At 38.6% G+C, this 15,523-nt stretch overlaps 1 protein-coding gene across 6 annotated transcripts in view; it reads left to right on the top strand.

Moving 5' to 3' along the window:
* The window catches only part of CEP112 (centrosomal protein 112), a 276,328-nt gene that overhangs the window by 137,168 nt on the left and 123,637 nt on the right, over positions 1 to 15,523 (top strand). For all 6 annotated transcript variants that reach the window (XM_006017352.3, XM_025196262.1, XM_025196261.1 and 3 more), the window contains 2 exons: positions 1,156 to 1,263; positions 14,160 to 14,342. In XM_006017352.3, the coding sequence (XP_006017414.1) occupies positions 1,156 to 1,263; positions 14,160 to 14,342 (291 nt within the window). The remainder of the gene's footprint in view (positions 1 to 1,155; positions 1,264 to 14,159; positions 14,343 to 15,523) is intronic.

The following is a 15,523-nucleotide window of genomic DNA, read 5'->3' as shown; positions in this document are numbered from 1 at the left end:
AACAAGGAGCAATGGGCCCAGGTTGCAGCAAGTTGAGGTTAGATATGAGAAAAAACATTCTGAGTCAGTGGGTAGTGAAGCATTGGAACAGGTTTACCCAGAGAGATTGGGGGATCTCCAGCCTTGGAGGTTTTGAAGAACTAGCTGGACAAAGTCTTGGCTAGGATGATATAGTTAGAGATGGTCCTGCTTTGAGCAGGGGGTTGGACTAGACCTCCCGAGGTCCCTTCTAACCCTCATTTTCTGTGATTCTGTGAAGTGGCATCCAGGTCCGTTGGCAAAGACATCTGTGAAATATGGAGCATTACCTTAGGCCAAATAGGAGTTTGGCTCATGGAACAGAAATAATGCATTGCTTTTCTTCTTCTGGTACAGCAGATAGACTTGCAACAGCTACTAGATTACTGACAGTTGCAGTCCCTTTCCCACTTTGCCTACCTTCAGGGAGGTAGATCGTTCTGCTACTTTGATTGGGACCTAGCTTTAAAAGGAACTGATGGGTCTGCAGTGGGGCATAGTGCTGCAGGTATATGCACATGCCTGGAAGCATGCCTGAGACAGAGCTAGCAGTTGTGCTTTTGATACAAAAGCCTTTGTTAATTGGGTTATAAAATTGCTTCCTTGATGCTATATACTGAAATCTGTGTGACTCATTATTCATAGGTGATGACTATCTTCAGAGAACTTTACTTGCAGCCAAATAATTCTCTTTAAAGTTATTTTACTGATTTAATGTAAATTTATTTTAAATGTGTAGTTTGTGCATTCAGCTCAACACATTACTTCCTCTAAATTTCCACAGGCAATATCTTTTTAAATGAAATATATTTTGAGTCTTAAATATCTCTAGAAAAATATTTGGTTGATTCTAAGGGGTGTTCAACACTACGATATGAAAAATGTGCCATTGCATGCTAATCAGAGGGAGGCATAATACAGGTAATCTATTCATGCAACTAAAAGATGATCCATGTCCTTGTGTATTCACTTTCATTTTTTTTACAAAAGTGATTTTTATAATTATTCTCAACTAGATAATTGACAAGATTTTGATGGGTAGCAAAAAATAAGATACCAGAATGTATTTAAAGCTGTCACTTATACAAAGATGAACTATTCCTTTTTTCTTCTTCTTTTTTTTTTTTTACCTTGTAGATGGAAAAAGTGGAAGCAGACCTAAGCAGATCAAAATCTCTTCGTGAAAAGCAGTGCAAAGAATACTCCTGGCAGCTGGAAGACCTCAGGCAAAGATATGAGCAACAGGTCAGTCTGCCATTTTCATGTGGTGGGCCAGCGCGGGGCCGTTGCAGCGTCCCGTCTGAGGCTGTCTATGTGCTAGCGTTCTTTTCTTTCTGAGAAAGCAGAATTTACTTTTGGTCTCAAAGCAGCTTGTTACATGAAGCAAGTTTCTTATTAATCTCATACAAAAAAACAGAACTCTTGGTTCCAAAATGATACTTTTTATTAGACCAGCTGGGAAATCGCAAGAAAATGCATCTCTTCTTTATCTCTGCATTTTGCTGCCTCTGTCCACCTGACTGATTCCTACATGTGCCCTTCCTTACGAATTGTCACCTGTTTTTAGAAAAACAAAAATAATGGCCTTTAGGGGAGGGGGAAAGGAGGAAGGGAGTGGTATTGCCCAAACACTTTTGTTTTAAAGGAAAAGGTTCATTGCTTATGCTAGAATATTGTGATAGGCAGCTTCACAGCTTATAGCTCATGCCGTAGTTTGCAATTTTTACAGGAAGCTGCTTCTATTTCTGTTTCCTCCTCATATCTTGTGTGTTACTATAGTAACACAATTTGGGGGCTGTTTTTAGGGCAACAGCAGCATTATTTTATCTTTCATGAAGGACTTCTTTCTGACTTACAGCTATGACGGGTCCACAAACTGCAGGTAATTTGCTATCAAGGCTGCTGGGGCTAATACAAATGGATATTTCCATGGGGGAATTGTGGGTTTGTTTCTCTCTCCAGGCTGTCATGAGCAGGAAATACAGCAGAGGCAACACATTCAGGTTTATGATATGCGCAGTGCTTCACTTGATCCAGAAGGTCTCTTTTGAGCAGTTCGGGAATGGTATAGTTTTAAGTCCTGAAGAAGGCGCTCTTCGGCTCGTGGGTGGAGCAGCAGCACTTTTGATAACAGCTTTGATGTCGCTTATAGACCGAAGAGCTTGGTTGACCATGTGTCATACTAATGTTCACCTTGAAGAATTTATCCGGTCTTACTGAAGTAGAACAGAGCTTAAATATCATTATGAGTTCATAATTTTTATTCTACTAGTGATTCAGGAGTAAGCAGGATTACTTTTTTTTTTTCACTTGTTTTGTGTCCCAGTTGAGCTATTGCGTCTATAGATCCCATCAATAAGAGTACTTATAATTCCTCTCAGTTCTACTTTACCAACATGTCCTTGGTAGTACTGTCATATTTACCTCGTTGCTACTGGAGGCATAACAAGAGGTTTTCTTCAGGTTCCTTATACAAGCAAAGGCCACGCAGAGATCATAGGCACCAACTTTTATTTTTGCCAGGGTAGAGGCAGGGCCTAAGATGATGGATATGTGGAAAGTTTTACACATTTCAGGTGACAGCCCTCTTCCCGAGGGGGACGGGGCCCTTGGACCGCACATACTTGGCAGCTCTGGCAGAGATTACTTGCATTAGCAGAAGAAAACCCCAGGGAGTTGATTTAAGGAGGCAAACAGAGATGAATAAACAGAATATACACCAAGGCCTAGAAATAGGAATAAATTGGTATACACCATCTAAAATGAAACTCCTTGTAGAAGAAACAAGTCTACATGAAGTCAATCGAACTCTTGACTGGGGTGGCGGGAAATGGTTAAGAAGAGTCTGTTACGTCCTCAGACTGAAGGTCCTTTAGTCCAAGGTCATGTTTGCATTTGAACACAGAGTTACAGAGTCATTTAACATGCTGTAATAATCAAGGTGCCTTATCTCATTTTGCAGTAATTCTGAGATATTTATTGCCACTGTGCTCCATCTGTTGTAGAGTTGCCTTGGGAGACTAAAGCCTTTCTTTGTGGCTGTTTAAAGCAAGACGCAGCACTTTGCCCTTGTACGATGTACAGTTTTGCCTGGAAATAGGTTTCCGTGTCTACTAGTTCATTTTGAAGGGGCAGAAGAATATTTATCCGATCTTAAATGGCTACCTTCACAATTCATTTACCACACTCTTTTATGCCGAATTTCCAAGTCAATTCTAAAAACATACTGAATGTTTTACGGTGTTTAAGCTCCAAACAGAACTTAAACTCTGCTTCCCAATGTTATTATTTGCTAGCATGAAGTGGATAATTTTTACTACTATGCAATTATGGGGCAAGATAGATTGCCATAAAACTGGGAGGGGATATTATTCCATTTTACTTAAACATTGTAATTGCTTCCTGTCTTAAATAGCTGTGTCGTATTACTGGGCATACTGTTTAAACAATTGTTATGTATCACACTAGAGTGAGTTGCAGTTCAGTAGTGGGTGAAGGGATATGTGGTACTGTTTATACTCTTTGGAAATAATCCTGCGCATACTGCCAATAAATAGCACTATATGCTAGAGTAAATGTTTGCTGAATTTGGTCATTGGTTTATAAAGCACCTTGGGATGAAAGTCATATATTTAAATAGAAGATCACAAGATACGTATACTTTTAAATTGGCTGGTTCATACTTATTTGTTCCTTTAGAAAAGAAGTTGCATTTTCATTACTGAGTGTCACTGTTGTGGACATCTTGTGAAAAGTAGCATTAGTTTAGCCCAATTTTAGAAACAGCAAGCCAGAGTTTATCCTGTTTTCCTACTGGCTGATTAAGTAGATTGTCAACATGTACTAGTCTAAATGGTTCTTTAGGTTCCATCTTAATTGTTATATTATAAGGGGGAAATTAGTGCACCGTTAGCATCCAGACTGATAGTGCCAGTGACACTAAATTGCTCTTCAGTAAGATGGCTGCTTGGTGGGTTCAGAGATGTCAAACTTAAAAAACAACAACTTTGAAATAACTTTTTGGGAACTTTGTGTTTTTTTAAGTTCTTAGCATAGGAATGGAACAAAGGCCAACTCTGGCTTCAGGCCACCTCTTTGGGTCTCCCTATCTTTGCCGTGCTGAAACTTTTAGTATAAAAAAGAAAAGCCTGTGGTCTGCTCTTACTTGCACTTAGCTGCAACAGGGCAGTTGTACAAAGAAGAATAGTTATGGCATCTTCTTCCTTGGCATACCCTTTAGATCAGATGGGGCTGCTACAGATGTCTACTATATTGTTCTTTTCTAGCAACTTTTCAGAAGCTGGAGAACTCCTATGTATCGTAAACATTATTTGGGACAGGTTCTACCAGTCTGCTCCATCGGTCATGTAACGGAGCTAGTCTGAAATGTCCTTTGGATTTTTTGTGTCCTAAGACATGCTTCTTAGCACGCGATCATTCAAACATTGTGATTAGTAAAAATAAGGTGGGCTTTCCCCTACCCCTTCCTTCATATCGTCTTAATGTTGCATATGTAACAGTGCCATGATTCCCAATATATATGGTTCTTAAAGCTTCAGTGAACACATCTGTTTAATGTTCTTTTTCTGCCATTTCAGCGACATGATCTACAGTGCTCTATGCCAGTGGGCAGCAAACTTTTAAAGCTGTGGGTCAGATTGACCCAACTGAGTTCAGAGGCAGGCCGATAGGTGGCTGCTAGGAACCAGCTACCGACCGCCACTTTCCCTGCGGCAGCACGGGGAAGATGCCTGCCGCCACTGCTTTTCCCTGCAGTGGCAGGGGAAAGTCAATACTAGTGGTCTTTTTTTTCTCTTGATCAGTATGGTTGGAAATACCAAAGCATTGCTGAATTCTTTGCTGTTTTTGTTGTACTTTAAAGGAAAACAATGATGCCTAGTAATCCCATGGCTTGAAAAGTCAGAGAGATGGTGTACCTATACTGGTACAATTTTTCCTACACGTTTCTAGTATTCAGAGCTTTTGTACACTGTATCACAACAATAAAAAGTTAAACTAAACGGAAGCAAAACTTACAAGAATAAATGCACTATTTAAACTATTTTCTTGCTGATTTTTTTTTTTTAATGGCCTTCGGTAACATTGTTAGCATTGGGGTAAACATCAAGGGGCACATTTTCTGCTAAGAGGCGATCTTTTGTTGTTTGAATTTCACTTTGTTTAGGCTAGCTACTTTTTGGTATGAAAAGAAACATCTAGGTTTTCTGAAATATCACTGAAACCTAAGGAAAGAGTATTAAGCATCAAACTACTGGAGCATCAATAGGATTTTCAAAGGTCTCCTTTTATCCCATCCTAGGTTTTTCTGTTGTTATCTCTGTTCTGATTTCACTTAGAATATTCTTTCAAACCTCACAAACATGAAATATCGGTGACCCTTCCCACAGACTGTGATGGGTTATCACGGGATGCTCTCTTCTTTTTGTATTGTGCTTTCTAGTAATAATACAAGGTTGCTTCAATATAACCACATACCTCTATGAACTTGATTCTTTCCCATTCTTTAAAATTTCCTTTTAATGGTGCCAACTTTTCATTGGTCTGCAGTACTCTTTATTTAGAGTCAAGCGATTCTGTACCATTTTTCAAAGCAGCCTTTGCTTTGCCTTGGACATTTTATTGGGTATTTCTTTGGTCATTATTTAAGGTGATTTAATTGAGCAATAAGATAGACCAGGTAGTGCTTTTCTGTGTAATTATGGCAAGCCTCAGGTCATGTAATAAGGTATTGGTTTAACTACAGAGTAACTTAACTATCTAAAAAATGTAATGATTACTTTGAAATGTTCTGCCTCAAGTGTCTGATTGCTATTATGGATTGGGAGTTCTTCTTTGGGAAGAAGAAAAACAGACCTGTGGATATACCTGACACTGATAGGCATGGGGAATGAGTGTGTTATTTTTGTGACAAAAACTACAGCTGTCTAGCGTTTAAACCAGTTGTATAAAAGTGAGATTATACTTGCCAAAGCCCACTGTCCTCACTCCGAATGTCTGCTGACTTCAGACCTTAGCTTGAGCATGGCCGATTCTGATTTGAAAATCTAGCAACACGAGTTCAGAGAGCCTGGTCTTGCGGTCTTCCAATGAGTTGTCCACATTTCTACTAATAATCTCATGATTTACTGATTGTAGAGATTTTATTTTTGTGAATTAGGACTGCAGGCTCTGCCCCCCTTACTAGTAATTGAGACCATTTTCCCTCAGATGCTGATGTCTCCTTAACGTCTGTATGGTCTGGAGTTTTTAACTTTGCTTACAAAAGAGACATTTCTAATTGCATGGCATTTAAAAAAATGGTATTTCTTTTTTATTCTGTTTGGAGTGAACCTTCTAGTCATTTAAAAATATACCATTGTAATGTAGTTAATAAAAAACTAAGGAGAAGTTCTAAAATCATGGCATCTTTGGTGTCAGATACTCGTGTCACACTTGATTTCGGCTTCAGATGATTCCCAGTGTTGCTCTCTTTTGAAGTATCTGCAGAGGGCCTTCTCACGGGAGTGGAATTGCTGTGTTTTTTTTTAAAATATACTTTAGCTGAACTTTGTTGTACTTACAGCTGGTAGATTTGAAAGTATATTAAAAAAAAATAAAAAGTTGCTATCTGCTGGGAGCAGCTGCCTTCAGTACTTCAAAGGCAAGGGACACCACAGAGAAGGCCTCAGCCTTTCCTGCCTTTGAAATGGTTGCACTCGATGGTCAAGCTTCAAGGCACTGTCAGTACAGAAAAAGATTTTTTTTTTAATTCTTAAACTTGAATTAAAACCTATTTAAATACCTATTAATTGTCTCTGCTGAAATTATTTTCAGCATTTGCCACACATGCTTGAAGGCATGCATGGCCAAACTTCACAACATGAAGAACTCCATAGGCCATTTGCCACAGAATTTATTTGACAGAAAAAAAAGAGATGCAGTGTAAAATTTGGTGGTATTTATGTCTTGATTGAGAATTTTTCATCAAATGATTTCACTGCCTCTACTTAGATAGAATAATTGGCTCTTCCTTTTTGCCTCAGGAAGTTATGTTTGCTTTCTTCCTCTCCTTGAAAGATTTCCCTCTAAATAAATTTGAACAAAGAAACATAAAAATAAAAAACAAAAAGCCCAAACCAAAGTGTTCTTTATCACCATGTCAGACTGGACACCCAAAGTAACTATCGCAGCACAGGCTCCCCATGCCTGGCGAAGGGCAATTGCACCCAAAAGCTTGCTAAGGACTTTTTTCCAACTACTCAGTTGGTCTAATAAAAGAGGTCACATCTGCCCAAAGACCCTTGCCTGCCTATATTATTATTTTGTGTGTGTGGACTTGTCCCATATCAAAATTACTTATAAACTTAAGCAACGAACGCCCTCCCCACCTCATTTTTTTCTCACCGGTTTTTAAAATTTTGCTTAGAAACATACATTTTGCTGCTGGTCTTCCACAGACAGATCTAGTGGCCCTTGGAGAGCTGACACTCCTACATTTGTCTAGCTCCTCTTTCCAGCTGGACATTGTAATACAAAACAGCTAATATACTGAAAAGTATTGTCATGCATGTATTAAATACTTTTACTTTTCAGCGTAATCAGCCCTTGAATTTTTATAGTTTACAGCTAGCTGGTTGTTAGATGGTGGTGAATAGGGTTGCATGACTGGGAATAGAAAAGTAGAATCCACGAAATCAGTTTTCCTTCAAGATGTACACTGTGCAATTAAAAAGTTGGAAAAGTATTGCCGTAGTAGGATGGCATTTGCCTTTTTTATGGATATCCTCTCTGAGGTCAGTCAGTGATGATATTAGCTTTTTTTAAAAAAAAAACTGAGCTTGTTCCATTCTACAGTAGTAGCAACAATTCACACATTGATAGAAAAGGGGAAAGCTAGGAAAAGTATTACCTGACTGCTAAAAAAATCCCTCCATGTTTCAGGATATCCTTTCATGTCACACTTGTCGTGGGTTTGTGACTTCCGTAAGACTTGTGGGGGGGATCATTAGAATTGTCTTTTTGTTCTGTTTAGTCAAACAGGAGGGAAACAGGACATCTTGATGGAAGTTTTACTGGTTATTTAACAACAAAAAAAATCCTATTCAAGATGACATTTTAAGACTTCTGTCAGCCCATAAATGTTCCATATGCTAAATTCCACAGCAAGTCAAATGTGCAGTTAATCTTATAATAAATAAGACCCCCATTACAAGGCATGAAATTAAAAAGGCATAAGTGAACCAAAAAAAAAAAAGCATACAGAGAAGGGCAAAATCAGCTGGTAAAAAGGAGTAAAAAATCACCAGTGTAATTTTAAGCTCTGTAATAAAGTGGATTATTTGAAGGAATCTAAAAATTTATTATAGCAGTAAATCAAGGTGTTGGAATAAAAGAAAAAAATGTTGGGGGAGAGGGCAGACCTTACCTACCCATGAAGCAAACCTTCTTTGATATAGTGAATGTTCAAATCAAGTACTCAGATCTCAAATATCAATTTGAATTCTCTGATCACAGCCATTGTTTATATAATTAAATATTGTATAACTGTGCATAGCTATGCATACACACACACACGTGCATGCTTAAAGCACCGTGTTCCACGTGTAGTCAGCCCTCTATTCGTGAAGGTTCCCAACACTTCCCATTACAAGGTCCTTTTCCCCATCACTTGTAAATTTGCCAAACTTGAATTTTTTGGGATGAATGTTTGCAGGCTGGTTATGTGCTTCAGGCTAATTTTGATTTGATTTGTTGTTTTTAATGGTTTGGCTATTTCTGAGATCAAGGCTATGGAGAGTGTTGTTGTTTTGCCCAGATAAAAACAATTCGGGTAGTATCGTCTTGGAATACTGTAGCCCCTTCACTCTTTGCAGCAGGGATTTAATGTCATGAGTGTGTCTTTTTCTATCCCTGAAAAATCTGTCAACAAAGAACTGGAAGGAGCTTTGTAGAGCATCAAGTCCAGTCCCCTGTGCTCGCAGGCGATCATTAACTGAAGAAATCCCCAGACTTGCCACTTCCAGCCCTCACCTACAGCTCTGAGGAGCAATGTCGGAAATCTCCAGTCTCTTAACCTGACTCTTCTCTTCCTGCAATCTCCTTTCTCATTCACATCTTCCAACTTCTGCAACTAATGAGGCACGAATAAAACCCTTCTTTATTGGTCAGGCCCATTCATGTAGTTTCTTCAAGGATAAAAGTGTTACACCTGATCTCAAAAATAACTTAACCTAATAGGTAGGATCAACAGATATCAACGTAAAATCAAGCAGTAGGTGAAGGACACCTCTTGCCACCATTGGTGCTTATATTAACACCATGGGTAGCTACTTTGTGAAGTCAATCCCGCTCTCTCAGTGCTCTGGCACGATTCCCAGAGTAAACTCTAAGCCCCTAACAGGCCTGCACAGGTGTGCGTAGCAAGGTCTCTACTGTAACATATTAAGCAGCTGTAGTAGGTGAGGGTACAGCATTTCAATAGAAACAGGCAGATTTATCTGGGTAGACTACAGGCTGCACTGACCGTCTTGCAGCATCGGTAAATTAAGTTTATTAGGCATGCCTGTGGCTTCTGTGGACTCTCTCCCAGCACTATGTCAATGTACTGGAACAAAGGAAGATGCAGGTTCAGTTCCTCTGGCCTAACCAATGTGCAGGGTATAATTTTTTTAAAACATACTTGCCACAAATAGTAAAGGTGTGATTGTGTGAGCATGGCTGGAGTGTTAATAGCTAAACCAGAAACATATTTCTTAAAACTCATTGCTGATTTCCATAAGATCTTTGTGGAAAAAAATGTGGTTTTGGTTATATATATAAAATATGTATCTTTTAAAAATGGCTTCAGTAGACACTTGGGTTCTGTGCTGTTCATATTTCAGCTGAAGCGTATTTGGCATCTTTTAGAAAATAACTAGCCGTGAAAGTGTGGAAGTTCACAAAGTAAATATAGTAGAAAACTGGTTTGTCTCAATTAAACTATTGAATTATTTCAGTTAAATATCTGTAACTCTTGCAGCTGTAGATCTGTAAATCACACACTGGGTTGTGTGTGTATATTGTGTATATATAGGGTGGTGGCAATTATGGGCATATAGAAAATTCTAGAATCAGACGATCAATTTTGTGTGTCATATAGTTCCTCAGTTATTCATTTTTTACTGCCTCATTTGCCATCTACCCAATGCAGTTAATCTTGATGGGAACCACTGCTAATATTCCATACCTCTGCGTAGTTTCAGAAGCCACTGTTTTTACTCTTAATCTGCTACAAAAGTTGATATCTTCCCCACAAATACAAAATCTGCCTTCTCTATCCAAAGTGCAGGATTAGCCAGATTGGATCCTGCACCAGTGATGAGTTTAAGGTTCAGTATTTGGCTGCCTGAAGGATTAGAAGATTAAATTTCTTTCATCAAAAAGGGAAAATTCCTAGATTTCTAATGAAAGTGGATTTTTTTTCTTTGGTCTAGACTGCTGAAAATATTAAAGCTTAAAATAACCTATACAGTCTAAATTAGGGGTCAGCAATCTGCATCCCACAGGTTGGCTCCAGCCCATGAAGAGGTTGGATCTGGATGGAGTGGGGGGGAAGTGGCTGGAGATATCAGCTGTACGTGGTGTTGGGGGCCACAGAGAGGCTGCCGTCTTTTTGCCTCTTGTGTGCCCTTTATACCCACGCATTCTCGTGCTTCGCTCCACCTCTCGCCTGTGCAGCCTCTGCTGATGCCCCAGCATTACCTAGTCTATGTCCTGGCCATCAAATTTGCTCCTCAGCAAGACTCTTGGCCACAGGAATCTGTGCCACTTAGTGGCAATGTTAAATGAAGACTGTAGCAGGGGAGACATGACAGTGAGAGAGAGCAGGGAGCATCATGACAGTGGCAGGGGATCAATGGCGCACAGTGATAGCAAGGTCATGAGCAGTTTGCTGTTCATCATGTTGCTGACCCCTGGTGTATGTCATTTTTCCATCTTTTTATAACCTTCTGTAAGTCTTGTACAATTGGAGCATAGGTAATTAAGGTACCCCTGTTACCCATTGATGAATGAAAAAGAAAAGCCCCAGTAAAAATGTTTTAAAAGTCTCTCAAATGTATGTAAGATGCAGGTTCTGCAGCTGATGTGCTGCAATATGTACACTACGTGACGACGTGGTGTAAAACGAAGGTTTTGTTGTCACTTTGTTGGAATGACCCTACTTCCCTGGTCCCACAGAGTGGCATCTTCCCATGCTAAATCTAAGATATTTTTGCCACAATGCACTATCATGTATGCTCTGTTCATGTATGTTCACTACAATTAGAGTAATTAGCCTTACTGCAAATAGCTTTTACATCTGTTTACCACCATGGAAGCCTTATATGGAATATGATACAGCTGTGCAAGATATAATTCTTTTTTTATTTTTGGAAAAAAGGCTACAGTATTTCCATAAACACTGTTAATGCACTTACGAAGTTACCCAGAGGTTCCTGATTTTTTATTTTTGAGATTATGAACCCTAGTTATAAATGAATTTTCATATTTTAGTTTTTATGGAGATGGCAGGAGATTTTCCAAGGGCACCTAATGACCTAAATCCCCATTTCCTCTTATTGGGCCTTTGAAAATCTTTTTATAGTCCTCCTGTGCTCATGATCTTGACTTGGCTTGGGAAAGCCTAAATAAAGTGTTTATGGCATAAAAGCAAAACTTGTACAAAGTCTTTCTGCACATGAAACTTTAATGAAAATATATTGCCATTATTAATTAAATTTGAAACACTCTTGCTTCGAAATCATTCACATAGTCGACAGGCTGCCTACACTAGAGCTTCAAAGCCTGAAGACACCATTTCATTTCAGTCAGTGCTAGTAATACTGGGAATTTTTTAAAAATGTGAATGTTCAAACAGTGGCCAAAAGACGACTCTATATTTGGCCCTCTATATTTGGCCAACTCTTTCCTAAAGATTCCTAAAGCCATCTCCACATGTAATGACAGTGCACCCTCTGAAGAAGTTTTGTCTTTCTCTTGCATGCTTTTCCCAGCATACTTTCATACCGAGGTTCTTACTTGGCAGAGTATCTTTATATCAGTTATTAGAAGATGACTTGTCACTTTTATTAGATTAATCTATTTATGCTGGTACTTAGGAATGTCCTTTTTCCTTCCTTTTTCCTATCCTCCATTTCTCTATCAAGTTTAAAACAATATGGGGGGAGAAGACAGCAACTGTTTAATTTCAGTTGGTGAGGAAAGACTTAAATGTATAGAGTGAAAACTGGTTTTACTAGTCAGTGAGCGTTTTCCTATTGACTTGAGTCCTAGATTGTACCTGCAGAATGCTTGTGCAAAAAAATGAAGTTATTGAATGAAGTGTGTCATGGTACAAGAATCCAAGAGAGTATAGATCATGAATTCAGAGAAATCCATGTCGCATAATATGGATTATTCATAATGTTAATAATGAGTAATATTAAGATGTGAAAAAGAGAGGTGTAAGTATGACTATATGAAGACCCTTATTACAAATATAATTTATCATTAGGTGGCAAATATGTAAAAATGCATAACTTTGTTTTCCTAAAGTTCAGTTAAGCTTTGATTAATGATAGAGTTAAAAAGATAGAACAACTGTATTATTTAAACATAAATAACATAGGTATCATTACAAAGTGTTTGAAAAGAAACTAGCATGTATACAAACTTCTGACAAAAAAGCCGACAAAGCATTTTGTGTATTGATTCCAGGTCAAATACAGAATAATATATGCCTACTGGGTTAAACTACTTCTAGGATTGCATATATGGGTTAATGAGCTCTTTAGTTTTACTAAATAATACAGACATATTTAAAATAAAAACATTTCTTCTCATCTTTTTTCTTAAATATGCCACATGATACATCAGAAAAATGTGGAGCTGGAAACAGGTTTTAATTTTCATTTCAAAATACATTGATCAGCAATTTGCAAGAATAGTTTTAAAACTGAACTAAAATAAAAAAACCACAGAAGTCACGAAACAGCTCATGTTAATGCAAAACGCACGTTTTCAGAATTGAATGCTATAGCTTTAAGATAAGGTGCCTGGGCGCTTTCATTACACAAACAAGATCGATGTTGAGCAGACTCCTACTGTTAGCTTTTTTGAAGAAGGATTCTCACGCTGAAAATAACCCAACATATTCTAGATAACGACGTTTTTTTCCTTCCCCGAAATCCACCAAAACTGAAGAAAAATCCAAGTGACTGTTCCTAGCAGCTGTGTGGCCTGGAGTTCACTAGGGAAGCTGGCTTCCTGCAGTCCCCTATTCATCACCTGCTTCAAAGGCAGCCTAGCTGGCTATAGTTTGCAGGCCAGGTAGGGTGCCATTGTGCACAGTCTGGGAGGATTAGTATCAAAGCTGCGGCAACCAGGCCCTTGGTCTCGGGCTGCCATTCAGTCTAGCAGGGAGAGGCTAAGACTGGCCAAGGTCACAGTATCCAGTGTGGTGTGGACTGGGAAAGGATCCTGAGAATAGAATGCTTTTTATGAAATCATGGCGCAAGCTTGCAGCACAGCAGGTGCCCTTCTGGAACACATACATCTGTTTGTGTTGGTCTACCGTAGCTGACAACGAGATAATAGAGCTTTGTTTTTTATAATTTTGTTTAAAAAGACAACTGTATATACAATAACGTAGATGAGTATTGAAGTCGGATCTTTTATTTGGGAAATCGTAAAGAATCTTTAAAAGATTTAATTGCTGCTTTTTTTGTGTGTGTATACTTAAGCGAAGAGGAGAGCAGACTGACTATTAACCATTTATAATCCTTGCCACTGCTGATTAGCAGCAGCAGGATACTTGGGGGGAACGTACACAGAATGCGACAATGAATCGTGGGGTTTTTTTCCTTTTTTTTTTAAAAACGTTCCGACATTTGTACGAGCAAATTGGTTAAGGGTGCGCTGGATTTACTTAGTTGTCTTCAGCGTCGAAATTGTTTGAAGGAATTCTTTTATGCTACGGGTAGTTTTTAAAAGGTGAGGTAATAATGACGTAAAAATAAAATTGCCAACTTGATGAAATTAGGGGGAAAAATTAAGCTGTACACGAGTTGTCATGACGACAGGGATGTTCTATTGATGAACTGTACTCCTCATTGTCCAATCAGATAGTAGAGCTGAAGCTGGAGCATGAACAGGAGAAGACGCACCTATTCCAGCAGCACAACACAGAGAAGGATTGCCTGGTCCGAGATCACGAACGGGAAATTGAAAAACTGGAAAAACAGCTCCGCGCTGCCATGACAGAGCACGAGAATAAAACTCAAGAATGCAGGAAACGAGATGCACAGGTAATGACCAATAACATTTGAAAAGCGTGCCTGTGTGTGTGTGTGTGTGTGTGTGTGTGTGTGTGTAATATGTAATATATATTATATTACATACATACATATATATATATATAATAACATGACATACATAATATATGTATGTATATATATAGTGTGTGTATGTATATCTATATGCATACACACGTGTGTGTATATCTATATTATATATATATCTATATATCTATATCTATATGAATCGTTGCCCGTTTTCCGGCGTTACTGATAATGTACACTGTTTGATCATTTGCGACTGACATAAACGTGATTTTGTTTTTCTTTTTTTTTTTCCGCATTCCCTCCCCCCACATTGATGAATAAGGCTTTAACAGCAAAAACCACAGGTAGCCAGATTAAAAATCCCATGGTGCGCTATAACTCGGCCTCTTATTTATAATCTTGTCTCATTTTCTTTCATGATGGATTTGTTTAAGAAAAAAGGTATCTCTTTTCCCCAACCCCCACACTCGCCCCTCCTTTCCTTACCCCTGGGTAAATCCCTAGGAAATATAACTGATTTCATTCATATGCCTTTTTGTTTAAATCTTTTCAGGTAACTCCCAAATATTCTTGTTTTTTAATATTTGACTTTATCTCTAATTTTGTCCTCTATATTTATATTGTGTGTTTGATTGCGTATCTCAGAAGCTCAGATACGATTATTTGGATTTGGGGTCGCTTCCCTTCAGGTTTGTTATTTTCCTACACACGCACCCCTCCCATCGTCCATCTCTATGGTCACTGTTGGAAGCCATTTGGCAGAATAACCCCCAGCTGTGGTAGCATTTGACTCTTCAAACTTGTGGATGAAATGTGCACTGTCAGCATGGAAAATGATCTTTATTAGTTTTCAGTTCAAAAAATAATTCAGGATGTGCGTGGTGGTTTCATTTATTTTGTGAGGGGGTGATGTAGTTCCTAAGAGTCTGTTATAAAAGGCCTGCTATCACTCCATTTAAAAATTCAGAGTGATTTTTATAGTAGAAAATGGCCTTCAATGAACAAACAGGAAAAGTCGTTCTCACTTTACTGGGCGGCATTAGTGTAATTTATCATGCATTGGTCAATTTATGCCAAAATGGGTGTTTTTGTATGGAAGACTGAACCACCATATGCTTTCCGCGCATTAGCTTCTTCCCTTCCCG

This window comes from Alligator sinensis, unplaced genomic scaffold (genome assembly GCF_000455745.1).
Source record: "Alligator sinensis unplaced genomic scaffold, ASM45574v1 scaffold282_2, whole genome shotgun sequence".
In the NCBI taxonomy this organism is placed as follows: Eukaryota; Metazoa; Chordata; order Crocodylia; family Alligatoridae; genus Alligator; species Alligator sinensis.
The sequence above is the reverse complement of the archived record's forward strand: the minus strand, read 5'-3'. Positions and strand labels throughout refer to the sequence as shown.